The 22,985-nt window shown below is 43.5% G+C and overlaps 1 protein-coding gene across 9 annotated transcripts in view; it reads right to left on the reverse strand.

Annotated features, from left to right (window-relative positions):
* Nucleotides 1–1,649, reverse strand: part of ACBD5 (acyl-CoA binding domain containing 5) — a 38,252-nt gene extending 36,603 nt beyond the window's left edge. For 4 of the 9 annotated variants that reach the window (XM_047754961.1, XM_047754960.1, XM_047754956.1 and 1 more), the window contains exons 1-2: nt 509–662; nt 154–322 (exon numbers count right to left, since the gene is read on the reverse strand). In XM_047754961.1, coding sequence (XP_047610917.1) covers nt 154–322; nt 509–523 — 184 coding nt within the window. In that variant the 5' untranslated portion in view covers nt 524–662. Of the gene's footprint in view, nt 1–153; nt 323–508; nt 663–1,404; nt 1,592–1,626 lie in introns of those variants that run through there. The other 5 variants (XM_047754957.1, XM_047754954.1, XM_047754962.1 and 2 more) reach the window with 4 other exon arrangements.
* Between the last annotated feature and the right edge of the window lie 21,336 nt (nt 1,650–22,985).

The following is a 22,985-nucleotide window of genomic DNA, read 5'->3' on the forward strand; positions in this document are numbered from 1 at the left end:
CCTCCCCTATAATTACATTCCTTTTCAACGTAGTAAAGAAAGTAGGCTAAATTAGCGAGACAAAAGGCAGAAAGGTTAAAGGAGGTGAGATTCAGAAATTGGGGCCTCAGGCCTCTGCAGGAGGCTTCTACGACGGGGCCCCAGTGTACGTACCATTTTTCGGCAAACTCTGGATCACCTTCACAGCCGCTTCAAATCTGGTCTCATGCACGGATCTCGTGTCCGCCATCTCCAGCCGCCAGCGCCGGCCCCGGTCCCAAGGTCTGTCGGCTGGAATCAGGCAGCAGCAGCAGCACCAGCTTTCCCAGGAACCTGCATGAAACTGGAACAAGGAGCGCAGCCGCGGATCAACATGCCCACAGGGAGGAGGACCCAGAGAGCAGCTGGTCAGTTCCCCGTGGCCCTGCCCCATCCAGGCCACACCGTCCGATAAGGCCCGGCTCCTTCTTCCTCCCCGGGGCGTGACCAAGGCTGGGAGCCAGGCCGCCAAGACAGAAAAACAACTCACCGAGAGAAAGAGCATCTCTAGCAGGAGTCGGAGGAGCCCCGGCCACTGGTGGTCGCGGAGCCACTCTCCCACCCGCAGGAGCCCGGTGGAGCAGCCACACCCCCCATCCCGGCGAGGTCGGTCTGTCTGTCCGCGCCCTCCCTGCGGCCCCGCCCCAAACCCTCCCCGGGACCCACTCGCTGCAGCCGCCGCTGCGCAGTAAACTCCACCCACCCTCCCCGCGGCCACCGAGATGACGCGAACTGTAGGTCCCCAGAGGAGGGCCGGAGAAGGGGGGAAATAAAAGCAGTCAGGTGGATCCGCGGAGAGCCCAGGGCTCGATGTTTAAAACAGAATGGATTGCTAGGTCCGCGCCAGAGTAGCCGACGCGGGGTTGCAGCGCGCGTGGTACCGCTGGGCAAAAAAAAAATGACTTTGGTCTTCAGCGCCTGCTCCTGAGGTTAGGGTTTGAGAAAGCTGATGGGACTTAAGAGCTTTAGATCCGCAGAGGCTTGTTACGAAACTTAAGTTCTGCCATTTTAGTTCTGTCACCTAGGGTAAGCTACTTAGCCTCTCCAGTGACAATCTTTATATCACCCTAAAGGGTATATGAAAGGATTAGGGATGCTGGATGGAGGTGTTTAGCCGTGCTTGGCTCGCAGTCTTTGACAGCTTTAGCCGCCCCCAAGGCAAGGACGTCTGCGCAACAACCAAAGGAGACGGGAGATCGCCGGCTAATTAGACTGGGCTGGGGGAGAGAGAGCACCTTCCCCTGCACCACCCGCGATATCTAGCCCCAGGAAGCCGGGCACAGTACAGCTTCTGGCAGACCTAATGGGCGACAGGGAGTGGGGGAGGGGCGAACGGGGGACCAGTACGGATCGTCAACCCTAGAAAGGGGTATCCTGGGCCTTCACCTTTCTAGCACATCGCCCCGCGTCCTCAGGCATCTAGGATGCGCCCCCAGGCCCACCGAGGGGGCACTGCTACGGGTTCTGGGGGCAGAGTCCTGCGGCCCGGAAATCCCAAAATCGCCAGGTCGCTTCCGTCAGTTCGGGATAGGTTAGAGGGTGACTGGTCCAAATTTAGGCGCAGGCTCTAAGTTACTTTTCCCTTGGAGCCGCAGTGCCGGCATTTACCTTAGCATTGCCGGGCAAGACCTGTCCGGTAAGGTCCCCGACGCCCGCCCCTCGCCCTGCCCCCGCGGACTTGTGGGAAATGTAGTCCCCGCTCCGCTACGCTTCGGGACACCTGCCTCCAGCTGAGGTCGTTCCTCCCACTTGTTCCTGTTTGGTTCCTTGGTCCGGCAGACGCTGGAGCCGTTGCGGCGGAAATCCCGCCTTCCTGTTGCGTCGTCCTTTGAGCTCCTGCCAAATACCACATCCGCCTCAGCCAAAGGGACAGACCCTCCGTGGTGTCTTTCAGAGAGGTCTTGGAGACCCGTCTCATTTCTTGCTCCTGAGGCTTATTAACTTTGAGGTCGTGTGCTATTATATTGCCTTCAGGTAGTAAAGACTATGCCTTACTGCGTGCCTGATATTTGCCAGGCATGTAACATGTATTCCAAAAACCCTGTAGGGTGTTTACGAATGAGGAAATTGAAAATCATATGAACTGATTTTTCTCAAGGTCAAGTAGTAGTAAGTACAGGAGTAGCAGAACCAGGCGTCAGTCAATCCAAAAAAACCTTGCTTTAAATCTTGGACTTTTTGCGGGACACCAAAGTGTAAGAGACTAACAATTTTTCTAATTTATTCAAACGAGGGGGAGGTTATGTGCTGAATAGCTGCTGCTTCCTCTAATCTTTTCTTGCTCTTTTGTTATATATCCGTTTCAATTTCACTCAGTTGTGCATACTTATAAAAAGGCTTGGATATTTATTTCACATCTAGGACTTCATTTTGACAACTGTTCATAATAAGCTAATTTAGAGTATGTTGGTCTTTAGGTAGTGATGAATAAGAATTTTTCTGCCAGTGATGTCTGTTGTATTTCTGTTTGCTGGTAGTATGGATTTACAGTCAATGATAATAGTATAAGGAGAAAGGACATTGAGGTTATTCAGGTAAAGAAGTTAGCAGTGCTGGTTTAGATGTGGTAATTCCTACTGACATATAATGATTGACATATGATGGATTGAATCAGTTCCTAAGGTGCCTTCCAATTATGCAATCCTGTAATTCCACCTAAAATATATCTTATGGAACACTAATGGCTTTTAGTACTTTCAGCACAGTGCCTATTATGAAGCATTCTTTTTTAAAAAATTGAGATGTATTGATGTACAATATATACCTATATAACATTAGTTTCAGGTGTACAACATAATGATTCAATTTTTTTTTTTTTTTGGTCTTTTTGCCATTTCTAGGGTCACTCCCTCAGCATATGGAGGTTTCCAGGCCGGAGGTCTAATTGGATCTGTAGCCGCCAGCCTACACCAGAGCCACAGCAACTCGGGATCTGAGCCGCATCTGCAACCTACACCATAGCTCACGGCAATGCTGGATCCCTAACCCATTGAGCAAGGCCAGGGATCGAACTCTCAACCTCATGGTTCCTAGTCAGATTCGTTAACCACTGAGCCATGATGGGAACTCCAATGCTTCGATATATGTGTTATGATCACCACAATAGATGATTGTCCTTGATCACATATTTCTAGAGATATTTTAATTAAGAATTGGCCCACTAGGAGTTCCCATCATGGTGCAGCTGAAACAAATCAGACTAGGAACCATGAGGTTGCAGGTTCGATCCTTGGCCTTGCTCAGTGGGTTGAGAATCTGGAGTTGCCATGAGCTGTGGTGTAGGTCACAGACACTGCTTGGATCCTGAGTTGCTGTGGCTGTGGCGTAGGCTAGCGGCTGTAGCTCCGATTCAACCCCTAGCTGGGAACCTCTGCATGCTTCAAGTGCAGCCTAAGCAAAAAAAAAAAAAAAAAAAAAAGAATAGGCCCACTGGATTTCCCTGGTGGCAGAGCAGGTTAAGGATAGGGCATTGTTGCTTCAGATGCTCAAATGGCTGCTGTGGCATAGGCTCGATCCCTGGCCTTCTGCATGCCTCAGGCACAGCCAAAAAAAAGGTGGGAAAAAAAAAGAATGGGCCCGTTTCTAGAGTACCTATCATGGTTCAGCAGTAATGAGTCCGACTAGAATCCATGAGGATGCAGAGATCCCTGGACTTGCTCAGTGGGTTAAGGATCCAGTGATGCTGTGGCTGTGGCGTAGGCTGGCAGCTGCAGCTCTCATTCAACCCCTAGCCTGGGAACTTCCTTATGCCTCAGGTGTGGCTGTAAAAAAGAAAAAAAAAAAAAAAAGAATGGGCCCACTTCTTACACGTGAGGTAAGATAGTGTAAGGTAAAAATAGTATACTTAAGGGTTTTAAACACATAAAGGGGTAAATACTAAAATAACTAAGGAAGAATTCTTTCAGATGCTCCTTCCTTTACAAACATTTTAAAATTCTACTATGTCTCATATAATATAATTGACACTGAAATTCAAAGCCTTTCAGTCTAGTATGGCAAACAGACGTGGAATATAATCACTACAACACAGTGCAGAAGTGTTAAAATTGAAAGGTATAAAAAGTACTACATTGGTTGATCCCCACCCCAGAGCAGTGGGTTATGTACCTGGTGTTGTCACTCCAGTGGCTTGGGTTGCTGCTGTGGTGTGGGTTCAAGCCCTGTCTGGGAACTTAACATACCTTGGACACAGCAACCCCCCCCCCAAAAAAAAGGACAGCTACAGAAGTGTTCATAACAGAAGTGTGCTAACAACACAAACCTGAAAGCAACTCATTGACTATCAACTGTGGAATAGATGAATATGGACAACTGAAGAGCAGTGAGAATAAATGAACTACATTTATTCAGCATCTTTTGTGAATCTCAAAGACATAAGGAGAAAGAATCTAGATTCAAAAGAGAACATATTGGGAGTTCCCGTTGTGGCTCAGTGGTTAAGGAATCTGACTAGGAACCATGAGATTGCGGGTTGGATCCCTGGCCTTGCTCAATGGGTTGGGGATCCAGCATTGCCGTGAGCTGTGGTGTAGGTTGCAGACACGGCTTGGATCCCAAGTTGCTGTGGCTCTGGTGTAGGCCAGCGGCTATGGCTCCAATTTGACCCCTAGCCTGGGAACCTCCATATGCCGCAGGAGCGGCCCAAGAAATGGCAAAAAGACCAAAAACAAAAAAGCAAGAGAACGTATTGTATGATTCTGTTTATATAATGTTCAAATACAGGCAAAACCAACAGGTTCAAATTCAGAAGGAGTTATAGTCTCTGGCAGTGGAAAGAGGGAACTTTGTATTCTATTTCTTCAACTAGGTGCTTGTGACAGGAGTCCGTTTACTTGTGTAACTATTAAAATGTATAACTAAGATTTGTTTATTTTTCTTTGTGTGTGTTATCCTTCAATTAAAACTTACATTAAAAAATGTAAGTGTTGGAGTTCCCATCATGGGACTCAGTGAATAACAAACCCGACTAGTATCCCTGAGGACAGGGATTTAATTCCTGGCTTCGCTCAGTGGGTTTAAGGGTCCAGCGTTGCTCTGAGCTGTAGTGTAGGTCGCAGATGTGGCTCGTATCCCTTGTTGCTGTGGCTGTGATGTAGACTGGCAGCTGTAGCTCTGATTCAACCCCTAGTCTGGGAACCTCCATGCTGTGCGTGTGGGCCTCAGAAGACAAAATAAAAAAGTGTCATGAGAACAAGAGAGATGGGACAGATGAAGAGGGTGTCACAGAGGAAGTAACTTTTTAACTCATTCTTCTGGGATGAGATGGTATTTATAAGCAGAGAAAATGGAAGAAATCCATTCCAGGTAGAGATAGAGAAGCTAAAACAGGTGGTGGTCCTTTTGTAATGTAAATGTAGGTGTTGGGTCACTACGTTGTGCACCAGGAACAACACAGTATTGCAGGTCAATTATACTTAAACTCATAGAAATAGAGATAAGGTGTTCTCCTGTATGCAGCAGGTTAAGGATCTGACGTCACTGCAGCATCACTGCTGTGGTGCAGGTTTGATCCCTGGCCCAGGAACTTCCATTTTTTTCCCTGGCCAAAAAAAATTAAAATTAAGGAAAAAAGGGAGTTCCCGTCATGGCTCAGAAGAAATGAATCTGACTAGTATCTGTGAGGATTCAGGTTGAGGATCTGGCGTTGCCGTGAGCTGTGGTGTAGGTTGCAGATGTGGCTCGGATCCCATGTTCCTGTGGCTGTGGTGTAGGCCTGGCAGCTATAGCTCTGATTTGACTCCTAGCCTGGGAACCTCCATATGTCTCAGGTGTGGCCCTGAAAAGCAAAGAAGAAAAGACAAAAAGAAAAAGGGGTCACCTTTTTTTTGTTTGTTTGTTTTTTGTCTTTTTAGGGCCATGCCCATGGCATATGGAGGTTCCCAGGCTAGGGGTCCAATTGGAGCTGTTGCTGCTGGCCTATGCCAGAGCCACAGCAACGCCAGATGCGAGCCTCGTCTTCAACCTACACCACAGCTTACAGCAACTCCAGATACTTAACCCACCGAGCAAGGCCAGAGATAAACCCGCAACCTCATGGTGCCTAGTCAGATTCATTTCTGCTGTGCCATGACAGTAACTCCAGATTTTCTTTAATTTAATTTAAAAAATTTATAGCTTTTTTGGTTACTCAGTTACATTTATAGTTGTACAATCATCACAACCAAATTTTATATAATTTCCATCCCAAACCCCCAGCACATCCCCCCATCCCACAACCTGTCTCATTTGGAAAACATAAGTTTTTCAAAGTCTATGAGTCAGTATCTGTTCTGCAAAGAAGTTCATTGTGTCCTTCTTTTAGATTCTATGTATAGGTGATAGCATATGAAGTTGGTGTCTCACTGTCTGACTGACTTCACTTAGCATGATAATTTCTAGGTCCATCCATGTTGCTGCAAATGCTGTTATTTCATTCCTTTTAATGGCTGAGTAATATTCCATTGTGTATATGTTCCACATCTTCTTTATCCACTCCTCTGTCAATGGACATTTAGGTTGTTTCTATGTCTTGGCTCCTGCATATAGTACTGCAATGAACATTGGAGTACAAGTATCTTTTCAAGTCCTGGTTTTCTCTGGGTAGATGCCTAGGAGTGGAATTGCTGGATCAAATGGTAATTCTATGTTTAGTTTTCTGAGGCATCTCCATACTGTTTTCCACATTGGTTGCACCAAGTTACATTCTCACCAACAGTGTAATAGGGTTCCCTTTTTCTCCACACCCTCTCCAACATCTGCTGTTTGCAGACTTTTTCATGGTGGCCATTCTGGCTGGTATAAGGTGGTATCTCATAGTGGTTTTGATTTGCATTTCTCTAATAGTGAGTGATGTTGAACATCTTTTCATGTGTTTTTTGGCCATCTGTATGTCTTCTTTGGAGAACTGTCTATTTAGATCTTCTGTTTATTTTTGGATGGGGTTTTTTTTTTGGTATTGAGCTGCAGGAGGTGTTTATAAATTTTGGAGATGAATCCCTTGTCAGTTGCTTCATTTGCAAATGTTTTCTCCCATTCTATGGGTTGTCTTTTCATTTTGTTTAGGGTTTCCTTTGCTGTGCAGAAATTTTTAAGCTTAATTAGGTCCCATTTGTTTGTTTGTTTTTTTATTTTTGTTTTTTGCCTTTTCTAGGGCCGCTCCCGGCGGCATATGGAGGTTCCAAGGCTGGGGTCCAATCGGAGCTGCAGCCACTGGCCTACCCCAGAGCCACAGCAACACGGGATCCGAGCTGCATCTGCAACCTACACCATAGCTCACAGCAACACCGGATCCTTAAACCACTGAGCAAGGGCAGGGATAGAACCCGCAACCTCATGATTCCTAGTCGGATTCGTTAACCACTGAGCCACGACAGGAACTCCTATTTTTGCTTTTATTGTCATTACTCTAAGAGGTGGATCTGAGAAGATGTTGCTGTCGTTTATGTCAGACAGTGTTTGTCCTATGTTTTCAAGAGATCAGATTTGTGGTTGCCAGAGGTGGAGGTGGAGGGAGGAGGAATTGAATTAAGGTGGTCAAAAGATACAAACTTGGAGTTCCCTGATGGCTCAGCCATCTAAGGATCCAGCATTGTCACCGTTGTGGCTCAAGTCACTGCTGTGGCGAGGGTTTGATCCCTGGCCCAGGAACTTCGGAATGCCATGGGCATAAGCCCCCCACCAAAAGATACAAACTTACAGTTATAAATATTAGAGATGCAATGTACAACATGATTAATGTAATTAACACTGCTGTATGATGTATATCAAAGTTGTTACGAGAATAAATCCTAAGAGTTCTCATCACGGGAAAAAATGCTTTTTTTCTTTTTCTTTTATGGTCACAAAACGTTCCGTGATCATCATTTCATGATTATGTAAGTTAAGCTGTACACATTAAACTTACACAGTGCTGTATGTCAATTATATCTCAATAAAACTGAGAGAAAAAAACTAGAACAGAACACCATATGTGATAAGCAGCAAGTTTGTTCGGGCAATGGGACCGTAGATATTAGTGAAGGTGGGTCAAAGCACTGGATGAAAGGCCAAAGCACTTGTCGAGGCCACCTCGTAGGTCATTTATGCCATGCAGAGGAGTTTGTACTTTTAAATCCATAAAGACTATTTTTGTATCAGCGACAGTTTGATTAGGAAAGCAGAATCACTCTGATTTTTATGAGATTAATTATAGGGGTTAAAGTTTACATAATTGTGGGAGCTGATAAAGGGGTTTTTGGAAGGCTGTTGCCTCTCTTTCTGGAGGTTAGGCTAAAATGGCTATACATCAGTATATCTTATAGTCAGGAATGGGTGAGAAGGATGGAAGAACAAACTGAAACCCCTAAAGACAAACTGAAACCAGGGAGGACAAATTGAATCCTACATTATCTCTCACTTCTCCAAAACTCAATGATGTGCGTAACCTTCAGAACAAAATAGTACCATTCTCTGTGGAGCTGAACTCATGCCTGACCTGAGACTCAGAGAAGCTCTGTGTCATGCTGCTACCTCATGCCTGATATACTTCAGAGCTGCTTCTGAAGAAAGTAGCTCTCTAGAAGCCAGAAGAGAGCTCTAACCAGAAACCAAATCAATCAGCATCTTGATCTGATCTGAAGATCAAGAACTATAAGAATAACTATAAGAATAAATTTCTGTTGTCTAAGCCACCAGAACTATAAGAATAAATTTCTGTTGTCTAAGCCACCCAGTCTATGGTTTTTTTTTTTGGTCTTTTTTTGCTATTTCTTGGGCCACTCCCGTGGCATATGGAGGTTCCCAGGCTAGGGGTTGAATCGGAGCTGCAGCCACCAGCCTATGCCAGAGCCACAGCAACTCGGGATCCGAACTGTGTCTGCAACCCACACCACAGCTCACAGCAACGGTAGATCCTTAACCCACTGAGCAAGGGCAGGGACCGAACCCGCAACCTCATGGTTCCCAGTCGGATTCGTTAACCACTGAGCCACGACAGGAACTCCTCTATGGTATTTTGTTAATGACAGACTGAGTGGACAAAGACACCAGCCATACTTTTGAAAGACAGCCAATTCTATAAAAGAGGAGTTCCCTGGTGACTCAGTGGGTTAAGAATCAGGTGATGCTGCTGTGGCGCGAGTTGTTGCTGTGGCAAGGATTCAGTCCCTGGCCTGGAAGCTTCCACATACTACAGGCACAGCCAAAAAGAAAGGAAAAGAAGCATAAATAGAAGAAAAGAAGAAACAGTTATGTTTAAATAATAAAATTATGTTTCTAGAAAAATAACACTGAATAAACTAAAATGCTATTAAAATTAACATGATTTCAAGAGATGAATAATTTAAGATAGATAATACACAATCTATAGTTTTCTATTAGAATCTTTTTTTTTTTTAATCTTTTGTCCTTTTTCGGGCCACACCCTTGGCATATGGAGGTTCCCAGGCTAGGGGTCTAATCGGAGCAGTAGCTGCCAGCCTATGCCACAGCCATAGCAACCTGGGATCCAAGCAGTGTCTGTGACCTACACCACAGCTCACGGCAACGCCAGATCCTTAACCCAGAGTGAGGCCAGGGATCAAACCCACAACCTCATGGTTCCCAGTCGGATTTGTTACCCCTGTGCCATGAAGGAAACTCCATATGAGAATGTGACCAGTATCCATGAGGACGCAGGCTCGGATCCCGCATTGCTGTGGCTGTGGCGTAGGCCGGTGGCTACAGCTCCAATTCAACCCCTAGCCTGGGAACCTCCATATGCCAAAGGTGCGGACCTAAAAAGCAAAACAAACAAACAAACAAAAAAACATCCTGGAAGCTTATATTAATCAGGGTGGGCTACCTGCTACAATCAATACTGCTGTACCTCAGAGGCTTACCACAATAAAATTTATCTCTCACAAATACCTCCACCCATTGCTCATTAGCAGAGGTAGAGCAAGAGGGAAGTGGACTCTGCTCCATTTAGTCATCCAGGAGTGCAGAATCCTTCTGTCTATTGGCTCCATCATCCCATAGGACCTCAGAGTCCCCTGGACCTGCTGCATCCAGCCAGAATAAGAGGTTAGAGAGAGGACAGAATCTCAGAGGAGATTTTGAGAAGCTAGCTCCAGAAATGGTAAATATCACCTTCCAGCATTGGAAGTGGTAAATGTTGGTCCCACTTAACTTTAAGCAAGACTGAAAATTTTTTGTCTAGCTAAATTTCTAGAGAAAAAGAAAACTGAGTAGGGAACAAATAACGATCTCTACCACAAAGGATTGACACTGCCAAACAGCATATGTAAGAATCACTATAATGAATAAGAGTGTGGTATTGACTGAGGAAAAGCTATTTAGTTTAATGAGGCAGAATAGAGATGCCAGAGATAAACAAGAAATAAAAATTAGTGGAGGAGTTCCCATCCTGGCTCAGTGGATAATGAACCCGACTAGTATCCATGGACACCCGGGTTCGATCCCTGGCCTCGCTCAGTGGGTTAAGGATCCAGTGCTCCCCTGAGCTGTGGTGTAGGTCGCAGACGAGGCTTGGATCTGGCATTGCTGTGGCTGTGGCTGTGGGTGGCAGCTGCAGCTCCAATTCGACCCCTAACCTGGGAACCTCCATATGCAGCTGGTGTGGCCCTAAAAAGACAAAAGACAAAAAAAAATTTAGTGAAGAAAGGATGAACCGTTCAGTAAATGGCAAAGGACAAGTCTACATAGAAAGCAAAAATAATAAGATCTTTACCTTAGATGTATACATAATAAATTCCACACAGATTAAGGATCTAATGTATAAAATATACCTTTAAAGTACTTGGAAGAAAAACAAAACATCTGCTGAATGCACAAAACCAGCGGGTCCCATCCATGGTGTAATTGATATTATCTGGTGCCCCCATGAAGTTGTGCAGGGCGGTGCTCTTGTTTATGATTAAATATGAAGGAAGTGTTTACATAACAAGCCCCAAAAATAGAGTTGTAAAAAGATAATATGGATACTTGCCTTGCTTAGACTTACATTAACTAAGTGCCATAGACTAGTGTCTTAAACAACATTTATTTCTCAAAATTCTGAAGGGGGAGAAATCTCACTCTAATTAGAGAGAGGTCTCTTTCTCTTTTCCTGTAAAGGCACTTATCCCTTCTTGAGAGTTCCAAGTTTACAAACTAAACCTAATTACCTCCCAAAGCCCCCACCCACCTCCAAATCCCATCACACTGGGGATTAGAGTTTTCAGGATGTCAGTATGGGGTAGAATAAACATTCAGTCTACAACTATTGGTGTTTTGTTTTGTTTTGTTTGGGGTGGGGGTTGACTGCACCCACGGCTTGTGCAAGTTCCCAGGCCAGGGATGGGACCCATGCCTAAACAGTGACCCAAGCCACTGCAGTAACAACACTGGATCCTTAACCTGCTACACCACAAGGGAACTGCTATAACAATATGTTTGACTATATACAAATTGAGAACATTGGTGTGAAAGAAGATACATGTGTAAAAATAAAAGCATGCCACAGATTTTGAGAAACTTCTTTCAACACATACGTGGAGTGATACCATCTCCACATCCAAATCCTTTCTCTGTTTTATCTATGGAAGTTGTAAAAACCTAAGAACTGAATTTCCTAGACTCCTACAGCTGCAGGTAGCCACGTGTCACTGTTCTGGTTTATGAATATAATGGCGGTGGCTGGGTAGTGCTTATATGAGGATTTTTTACAGGTAAAGATTTAGTCAGCTTCCCTCTTTTTCCTTTTCGGACTTTTCCTTTTACCCTCTTCCTTCTTCCTGAAAATTTGTTGAAATGGTTAGATATAGAACAGCTGTCTTTCCCATTGTGACAAGAGACAAGAGTCCTGTGGCAAGGCGGTGAAAAGTGAAGAAAAGGAGCCCGGGTCCTTGAGGAGACCATGAACACCATCCCCAGCCTTGTTTGGTCTATTCGACTTTCCAAATTTCCCGAATATAAAAAATCAACATTTGTCTTTCTGTAGGTTTTTTCCTTGCTGTTTTTGCTTGAAAATGGAATTTCTGCTTTCTACTTAGTGAAACAATCTAGCAAAATATTTTGTACAGAGTAAAGAACTCTTACAATTAATAAAGGCCAAAAGCCAAAAATTCAATAGAAAAATAGGTAAGAGAGAAGCTCCTGTCATGGCGCAGCAGAAACGAGTCAGCCTAGGAAATATGGCCTGGCCTCGCTCAGTGGGTTAAGGATCTGGCATTGCTGTGTCTGTGGCATAGGCCGGCAGCTGTAGCTCTGATTAGACCCCTAGCCTGGGAACCTCCATAAGCCACAAGTGCAGCCCTAGAAAGCAAAAAAAAAAAAAAAAACACAAAAAACAAAAAAAAGAAAGAAAAATGGGTAAGAGAAAATAGCTTAAACAGAAGAAGAAAAATAGATGGCTAAAAGAGAAAATAATTTCAGTAGTAATCAGGAAAATGTAACTTAAAACAATAATGAAATACAATTTCTTATTCATCAGACCTGCTAATGGTATTATGTCTGACAATATAAAATGCTAGTCAGAATATAAACATGAGGAACTTTCATACACTAATGAGAATGTAAACTGGTACAACCCAGGGGAGATCAGTTTAGCATTTTCTACTAGAAATGAAAATATACATACTGAGGGGTTTCCACTGTGGCTCAGCAGTAATGAACCCAACCAGTATTGTTGAGGATACAGGTTTGACCCCTGGTCCCTCTCAGTGGGTTAAGGATCCAGCATTGCCCTGAGATGTGGTGTAGGTTGAGGATGCGGCCATGGGCTGTGGCGTAAGCCGGCAGCTGAAGCTCTCATTAGATCCTTAGCCTGGGAACTTTCCTATGCCCAGGGTGCAGCCCTAAAAAGAAAGAAAAAAAAAAGAAAATAGCAATGTTAGGATGTGGAGAAATTGGAACCATTGCTGGTGGTGGTAAGATAGTACAGCTGCTCTGAAAAACAATATGGCAGTTCCTCGAAAAATTAAATATAGAATTATCATGTGACCCCAGCAATTTCACTTCTGGACATATATTCAAAAACGTTGAGAGTTCCCCTCAGGGCACAGTGGTTAACGAATCCGACTAGGAACCATGAGGTTGCAGGTTCGGTCCCTGCCCTTGCTCAGTGGGTTAACAATCTGGCGTTTCGGTGAACTGTGGTGTAGGTTGCAGACGCGGCTTGGATCCCACGTTGCTGTGGCTCTGGCATAGGCCGTCGGCTATAGCTCTGATTAGACCCCTAGCCTGGGAACCTCCATATGCCGTGGGAGCGGCCCAAGAAATAGCAAAAAGACAAAAAAAAAAAAACGTTGAAAGCAGAAACTGAGACATATGTTTGAACAATCACATTCATGGCAGCACTAATGATAACCAAAAGGTGGACCCAAATGTCCATGAACAGATGAAGAGATACATAAATATGAAATATACATAGAATGGAATATTACTCAGCCCTAAAAATGAAGGAAATTCTGATCCATGGTACATAGATAAAACTTGAGGACATTATGCTAATTGAGATAAACCCGTCACAGCAGGACAAGTATTGTACTTAACATGTGCTACCTAAAGTAGTCAAATTCAAATAGACAGAAAGTAGTCTTCTGGTTGCCAAGGGCTGGGTAGAGGGGTGGATGGGGAGTTATTATTTAAAGGGTACAAAATTTTACTTTGCGGAGTTTCTGTTTTGGCGTAGTGGAAATGAACCTGACTAGTAACCACGAGGTTTCGGGTTCAATCCTTAGCCTCACGCAGTGGGTTAAGGATCCAGCATTGCCATGAGCTGTGGTATAGGTCACAGAGGTAGCTCGGATCCGACGTTGCTGTGGCTGTGGTGTAGGCTGGCAGCTGTAGTTCCAATTCAACCCCTAGCCTGGGAACCTCCATAGGCTGTGGGTGCAGCCCTAAAACGAAAAAAAAAAAAAATTTTTACTTTGGGAAGATAAAAAGTTCTGGAGATGGATGCTGGTGGTGGTTGAACAACATTGTGAATATACTTGACAGTGCTCTACTGTACACTTACACTGGTAAATTATATATATATATATATGTATATTATACAATCACAATAAAAACTCAACTTTATAAGTTATATGCCTTTAGAAAATAGAAAACAGTGGGAAAATGGAGAAATCCTACTGAACAGAAATTAATTTTGCAATGCAAATCTTTTTTTTTTTTTGGATAACACAAGCCCTTAAGTTTATTTCAGTAAAGCCAAATCCAGTAAACTATTTTCATCCCAGATTAATCAGAACTGAAACGCTGGACTGTTTTCCTTTGGAATAGGCCAGTGTGTTTCAAATGGGTAAATGGATTTGCCTTAAAAAACAAGTGACAGGAGTTCCCGTCGTGGCGCAGTGGTTAACGAATCCGACTAGGAACCATGAGGTTGCAGGTTCGGTCCCTGCCCTTGCTCAGTGGGTTAACGAGCCGGCGTTGCCGTGAGCTGTGGTGTAGGTTGCAGACGTGGCTCGGATCCCGCGTTGCTGTGGCTCTGGCGTAGGCCGGTGGCTACAGCTCCGATTAGACCCCTAGCCTGGGAACCTCCATATGCCGCGGGAGCGGCCCAAGAAATAGCAACAACAAAAAAGACAAAAGACAAAAAAAAAAAAAAAACAAGTGACAAACAAATTAGTTCCTATTATATTTGACAGATTATTTCTGAAATTTTTATTCTTTTGTCTCTTTATTAATGTGTCCTTAGCAAATCCTGTAAATTATAGTAGCATCTAAATGTATTTTAATGACCTATAGGGCTAGATTTCCTTATGTAAAATGAAAACTATTCACAAAACTGTAGTATTGTGGTGATAAAGTCTGAAAACAATTAAATGTTCTTCCACATGGAACTGAGTGAGCATGGCCCATGTATTCTGTGAAAAAACCATAAAGAATAATGGGGAAGTTTAAATGTGTGACCTGGAATGATCTCTGAGATATAGTTAAATGAGTAAAAAAGCAAGAAGGCAGAATATTAAATAGGATTTAGGTTAAAAAATTGTTTTTAGGAGTTCCCGCTGTGGCGACACAATGGGATTGACATCGTCTTGGGAGCACTGGGACACAGGTTCCATCCCCAGCCTGGCACAAAGGGTCGAGGATCCAGCGTTGCCCCAGCTGCAGATTGGGTCACCAGTGCAGCTCAAATCTGATCCCTGGCCCTCTGATCCCTGGTCTGGGAACTCTGCTGTGGTGCTGCAAAAAAAGGAAAAAAAATTGTTATGTGCATAGAATATCTACAAGGCTTATAAGAAACTGATAACATTTGTTGCCTCTCTGGCTGCTAGGAATCAGGTATGATTCTCAATGCATATTTCTTGAGTGTTAGGAATATTAAACCATGTGAATGTGTTACAAATTAAACTAAATAAATAGAATCATTTTTTTTCTTTCTCTCTTTCTTTTTTCGTCTTTTTATTTATTTTTTTTTTTTATTTTTTGTCTTTTTGCCATTTCTAGGGCCGCTCCTGCGGCATATGGAGATTCCCAGGCTAGGGGTCCATTCGGAGCTGTAGCCACAGGCCTACGCCAGAGCCACAGCAACCGGGATCTGAGCCACGTCTGCAACCTACACCACAGCTCACGGTAATGCCAGATCTTTAACCCACTGAGTGGGGGCAGGGATCGAAACCCCCAACCTCATGGTTCCTAGTTGGATTCGTTAACCACTGAGCCACAATGGGAACTCCCCTAGAATCTTTTATTTCTTTTTCAGCCTCTCCCTCAGCTTATGGAATTTCCTGGGCCAGGGATCAAATCTGAGAAATGCTGGATCCTTAACCCACTGTGCTAGGCTGAGAATCCAACTGGCGTCTCCACAGAGACATGCTGGATTAGTAACCCACTGCATCACAGTGGAAACTCCAATAAATAAAATCTGAAAAAAAAACCCTCTTTGCTCAAAACATTTATAGAACTATTAGGACTACATTCCTACAGACCCTGCCTCTTGAGTTGGTATCAAAGTGCTGCTATTATTTTTATTTATTTATTTTTTTCTTGAGTGCTGCTATTATATGGACATTTCAATTGATTTGATCTTATGCAGTCCAAGCATTTTACAAACTTTTCAGACTAGGTTTCTTTTTTCTTTCTTTCTTTTGGTTTTTTTTTTTTGTGTGTTTTTTTTGGGCCACACCTGTGGCATATGGAGGTTCCCAGGTTAGGGGTCAAATTGAAGCCACAGCTACTGGCTTACACCACAGCCACAGCAATTGTGGATCCTAGTCGAGTCTATGACCTACACCACAGCTCATAGCCAACACTGGATCCTTACCCCACTGAACAAGTTCAGGGATTGAGCCTGCATCCTCATGAATGCTAGTCAGATTTGTTTCCAGTGAGCCACAATGGAACTCCCAGAATAGGTTTCTGAAAAAGAAATAGGTTTTCCATCACTGCCAAGTACTCTTATATATATATTACTTTCCGAAAATGTCATTAAATAATACTTATGTATTATATACTTTAAAATAGTCTCTTCTTGGAGTTCTTAACCCACTGTGCCACAGTGGGAACTCCTAGATTTATCTTCTTTTCACTTGACTCAGAACTGACTCAGCATCAGCAGCCCTAGCCTCAGAGTATTTGTCAAAACCAATCAGTTGCAGTCGTTTACCATTGTGGTGGCTGTGGCAACAGTAATAATTTGGACAAATGAAAGGCCAAATCAAAAACTTAAAAGGAAAACCTGGAGAATGAGATGTCCATAAAAGGCTGGAGAAGTAGGAACATTTTTTGGAAATCTAGAAGGCCACCCATGTATGCAGAGTTCTGCACACATGACCAGGAGACAAATTTGTGAGAAGGCACAAATTTTTTTTTTAACCTCTGGCTGAACTTGAAGCTCTGCACAACCAGGACGTGAAGGCTAAGGCAGAGTTGTAAACTGCCTGCTAGAGAATTGAGGCCATACTCCTGTATACACACAGAGCCGTTCAGCAAAGTTTGGGAAACTTCTTGGCTCAAGAAATTAAAGGAAATCTCTGTCCTAGTTTTGCTGACTATTAAAGTGAGCAGATACTTCAGTGGTCACATATGACAAAGAATACAGATATTACAGAATTAGTACAGAAAATTTATTTATTTTTTGTTTATTTATTTATTCTTTTGTCTTTTTGCCTTTTTCTAGGGCTGCCTCTGTGGCATATGGAGGTTCCCAGGCTAGGGGTCGAATCAGAGCTGTAGCCACAGGCCTATGCCAGAGCCACAGCAACTCAGGATCCAAGCTGTGTCTGCGACCCACACCACAGCTCACGGCAACGCCGGATCCTTAACCCACTGAGCAATGCGAAGGATCGAACCCCCAACCTCATGGTTTCTAGTTGGATTCATTAACCACTGCACCACGATGGGAACTCCAGTACAGGAAATTTATTAAACAAACTAACACATGACAGCAGCCAACAATAATAGCAAATTCTGAGAAGGACCCCTAGCCTGGGAATCTCCATATGATGCAGGTGTGGCCCTAAAAAGCAAAAAAAAAAAAAAAAAGGGGGGGGGATATAGATTTGGATCTGAGGAATTTTGAACTTGAAGTGGGCTTTTGTGTGTGTGTGTGTCCTTTTAGGGCCTCACCCTTGGAATGTAGAGGTTCCCAGGCTAGGGGTCCAGTGAGAGCTGTAGCTGCCGGCCTACACCACAGCCACAACAACACCAGATCTGAGTGCTGCATCTTCGACCTACACCTCAGCTCACAGCAATGCCAGATCCTTAGCTCATTGAGCTGGGCCAGGGATCAAACCCATGTCCTCATGGATACTAGCTGGGTTTTTTACCACTGAGCCACAACGGGAACTTCCCGAGATGGGCTTCTTGAATGTGGGAGCCAAATTTCCCATGCTCTTCACCATTTAGAAAGGGTAGCAAAAGAGGAGGAGTTCCTGTCGTGGCACGGTGGTTAACGAATCCAACTAGGAACCATGAGGTTGCGGGTTCGATCCCTGGCCTTGTTCAGTGGGTTAAGGATCCGGCGTTGCCGTGAGCTGTGGTGTAGGTTGCAGACGCGGCTTGGATCCCGTGTTGCTGTGGCTCTGGTGTAGGCCAGTGGCTACAGCTCTGATTCGACCCCTAGCCTGGCAACCTCCATATGCCATGGGAGCGGCTCCAGAAGTGACAAAAAAACAAATAACAAAAAAACAAACAAAAACAAAAACAAAAAAAGGGTAGCAAAAGAAGAAAAAAAACTAAACTTTTATCAAAAAATCGAGACACTAAATGAGAATACTGCCTGGGTTCTTGATGACCTTCCAAATGATTAGTACTAGTGCTTACTTAGGGGTAACTTCATTTCTATTTTTGTGTTCTATCAGTAAGCCTGAATTTTCACAATGCAATGTTTTTATTCCTTTTTTTTCCTCTCTTTTTTTCTCTTTTTCTTTCTTATGCTATCTTGAGTTGTTTTCTGTAATTTCTAACTTAAAAAATACTAACTTTACATGTATTGTCATTTTATCTTAGACTTTTAAATCTCATTTTATTCAATCCCATTGGTCATGAAAAGAGAAATTACTTTAGGTATTTCCAACAGTAAGGGACTTGTAAAACCACTGGAAGGGTTGGAGGGACAAAGTTCAGGGAAGGGCCATCACCAGCACCCGGTTCATCACTAGGTTCAAAGAATGAGACCTTATTTATTGCTGGAGAGTCAACTGCTCTCTCACAGACATGCGCAGCATCCTGCTGACATTGAGAGATGGAGGTGGAGGGGGATGTGTTGATTCAGCAGCTTCCAAAATTAACAAGTGATTAATTCATCCAAATCATGTTGGAAATAGAGCTTCTGGAAAAGAAGAAAGCACACCATGAGATTTCACTTAAAGGGTATATTTTCTCCCCAATCACCCCAGGCCCCTTTCATTTTTAGCCATTGCTAATTTTTTAATTATTTCATGATAACAGCTTGCTCCACGCTAAAATAACACTAGAATTCCACAGGGGCTTGGCTTGATGTGTCTAAAAAAGATCTTTCTGTGTTTTTTGTTTGTTTGTTTGTTTTGTGTTTTGTCTTTTTAGGGCCGCACTTGCGGCACATGGAAGTTCCCAGGCTAGGGGTCGAATCAGAGCTGTAGCTGCCAGCATCGCCATAGCCACAACAACGCCAGCTCTGAGACACATCTGTGCCCTACACCACAGCTCACGGCAACACCAGATCCTTAATCCACTGAGTGAGGACAGGGATCGAACCCTCAACCTCATGGTTCCTAGTCGGATTTATTTGCGCTGCACCACGACAGGAACTCCAGATCTTTCTGTGTTAAAAGAATCAGGCCTGCCTAGAAACTGGCAGGTGGGTTTGGTCTGGTACAAATATCGTGACTGCCTAACAGGACTCCCACCATTAACTATGATAAAATTTGAAAGAGTTCACAATTCATTTCTTCCCCTGAAATCTTCTTTTCTTGTGTGTGCTTTGCTAAGCTGTTCAAACACAGTGTCCTATTAACCCTTCTTCCCTTTCTGGGTATTCCTGGGTGGCATTGTTAATTTTTTCTTTTTCTTTTTTCTTTTTTTTTTTGTGGCTGTATCCTCAGCATATTGGAAGTTTCCCAGCCAGGGGTCAAATCTAAGCCACAGCTGTGCTGTGACCTATGCCATGGCTGCGGCATCACCAGATCCTTAACCCCACTGCCTCAGGCCAAGGATTGAACCAGAGCCGCCCAGAGGCAATGACGGGCTCTTAATCTCTTCCACCACAGTGGGAACTCCCTGGTATTGTTAATTTGAAAAGAAACAAGAAAAGGAAATGTAGTGGGGAGGAGGGAGGGCCCTTCCAGAACAAAAGGAAGGCAACATGTAGCATTAGCACCTTTACCACATGTGTGGTTCTGTAACAATGTAACATAACCTGAATCCAGGGGCCCAAGCATATCTGTAACTGTCCACTCAGAAACTACAGAATGTATGTTACCTTATAAGGGAGACAAAGGGACCAAAGCGTAAAAGAAGAAAAATAACAGAGTGTACATAAGACAGTGCCCTGCTGCCATCTGGCTCAGCCTTTGGATATTAATTCGCCGGTGCCGGCAGGAATAAACACTACTTCCTGGCAAAAAGACCTCGGTGTCCTGTCTCCCTGTACATAAGTCCTGCAACAGTAGTAACTGAGGGTTGTAGAATCTTAGAATGTTAACTCCCTGTAACAGACTAAATTGTGTCCTGCAACATTCATATGTTGAAGTCCTAAACTTGAGAACCTGAAAATGTCAAGTTTCCATCCTGTCTCAGTGGCTACAAACCTGACTGGCATCCCTGAGGATGAACATTTGATCCCTGGCCTCCCTCAATCGGTTAAGGATCCGGTGTTACCGTGAGCTGTGGTGTAGGTCACAGATGCAGCTCAGATCTGGTCTTGCTGTGGCTGTGGCTGTGGCTGAGGCTAGCAGCTGCAGCTCCGAATCAACCCTAGCCTGGGAACTTCCATATGCCTCTGGTGCAGCCTTAAGAAAAAAGCAAAACAAACAAACAAAACCCCCCAAGAACCCATAAAACAAAAAAATTTGTCCTCTCTGGTAGTTTTTACATTTTTCATTCTATTCTTTGTATGCTAATAACCAATTATTTGTATTAATCCAATTCAGACTTCTATAATGAACTATATTTTACTTTACGTTTAGATATTTTCATCTTCCAAACTAAGAATCACTAACTCACATTAATTTCACTTTAGGACTTTATAGACTTTCTTTTACTGTTTTTGGACATCTGTTGCAGAGGAAATGATTGACTTGATTTTTTTTGTTGTTGATGGTAACCTGCCTTTTCTATAGAAGTTTCCTTTACTTAAATTTTTTTTTGGCTGTGCCCACATATAGAATTTCCTTGGTTAGAGACAGAACCTGTGCCACAGAAGTGACCCAGGCCACTGCCATGACAGCACCGGATTCTTAACCTGCTGCGCCACAAGAGAATTTCAAGATCTTTTTACTTTTTTTTTGTCTTTTAGGTTTTTTGTCCTTTTTGGATTTTTAGGGCCGAACCTGCTGAATATGGAAGTTCCCAGACTAGGGGTTGAATCGGAACTGCAGCTGCTGGCCTATGCCACAGCCACAGCAACTTGGGATCCGAGCTGTGTCTGCGACCTACACCACAGCTCATGGCAACAACGGATCCTTAACCCACTGACCAAGGCCAGGGATCGAACCTACATCCTCATGGATACTAGTCGGGTTTGTTAACCACTGAGCCACGATGGGAACTCCCCTTTACTTTTTGTCTTTAAAGTCCAATAAATTTGCCAAGATATATACATTTTGTTCTTTTATAGGTATGATTTTTTTTTAAATTTCTATATTCATTTATCAATTGAGATATAATGTACATAGAATAAATTATGTAAAGCACACTACTTTTTTTTTTTTTTGTCTTTTTAGGGCAGCACCTGCAGCATATGGAGGTTCCCAGGCTAGGGGTTGAATTGGAGCTGTAGCTGCTGCCCTACACCACAGCCACAGTAACACGGGAGCAACAGGGGATCGAAGCCACGTCTGCAACCTACACCACAGCTCATGGCAACTCGGGATCCTTAACCCACTAAGCAAGGCAATGGATTGAACCTGAGTCCCTATGAATGATAGTCAGACTGGTTTATGCTGAGCCACGACAGAAACTCCAAGCACACTACTTCTAAGAGTACAGTTTGATGATGTTTTAACATTTTAATTAATTAATTAATTAATTAATTTTGATTTTTAGGGCTGCACCTGAGGCATATGGAGGTTCTTGAGCTAGGAGTCTAATGGGAGCTGTAGCCGCCAGCCTACACCACAGCCACAGCAACGTCAGATCCAAGCCACGTCTGTGACCTACACCACAGCTCAGGGCAACACCAGATCCTTAACCCACTGAGCAAGGCCAGGAATGGAACCTGCATCCTCATGGATGCCGGTCAGATTTGATTCCACTGAGCCGTGATGGAACTCCAAGCACACATGACTTCTAAGATTACTGTTTGATAATTTTTATTTATATGTGCACCTATGTAACTACCCACCAGATTAAGATATACAATATTTCCTCCTGCCCCAAAAGCTTTCCTCATGTTCCTTTCCAATCCATCCCTCGTAACAGTTAATTATGATTCTGAATTTTGTCATCATTGATGACCTTGGCTGGTTTTTGAACTTTATAGACATGAAATCATATTTTATGTCTGAGAGTAATTATGAAATCACATTTACACTTTTATGTCTTGTTAATTTCATTCCATAAAACATCTTTCATCCTGGAGTTCCTGTCGTGGTTCATCGGTTAACGAATCTGACTAGCATCTATGAGAATGCAGGTTTGATCCTCTGGGTTAAGGATCTGGCGTTGCCATGAGTCATGGTGTAGGTCGCAAATGCTGCTTGGATCCTGCGTTGCTGTGACTGTGGTGTAGGCCAGCAGCTACAGCTCAGCTCCCATTCGACCCCTAGCCTGGGAACCTCCATATACTGCAGGTGTGGCTGTAAAAAAAAAAAAATCTTTCATCCCTGAAAGAGCACCCATCAGTGTATTCATCCATTTTGTTGCATTTATCAGCAGGTTGTTACTTTTACTGCTCTGTGGTTTTCCATTATATGAATATACCACCATTTATTCCTTTCATTATTGGTAGGCTTTTAGGTTGTTTCCATTTTTTGACTGTTAATGAATAAAGGTGCTATAAGCATTTTTGTTCATATCCTTTTGTGGACATATATACTTACTTTTCTAGAATAAATACCTAGGAGTGAATTGATAGACCTTAAGGAGGTGTATATTTTGCTCTAACAGGTCCTGTCAGAGTTTTCCAATGTGATTGGCCCTTTTACATGTGTATACTCATATTTACAGGTTGTGAGTGACTGTGTGTGTGTGCGCTGATGCAATATGTTATGCCAATACTAGGTGCAGTTGTTGTTTTTTGTCGGGGGAAGAGAGAGTGTTTGGCTTCTTTCACCTAGCAACATGCATTTAAAATTCATCCATGATTTTGTGTATATATTTTTTTCCTTATAATTTATATAGCAGTCTGTTGTTTGGTTGTACTAGTTTGTTTATCCAGT

The sequence above is a fragment of the Phacochoerus africanus genome, chromosome 12, assembly GCF_016906955.1.
Source record: "Phacochoerus africanus isolate WHEZ1 chromosome 12, ROS_Pafr_v1, whole genome shotgun sequence".
Lineage (NCBI taxonomy): Eukaryota > Metazoa > Chordata > Mammalia > Artiodactyla > Suidae > Phacochoerus > Phacochoerus africanus.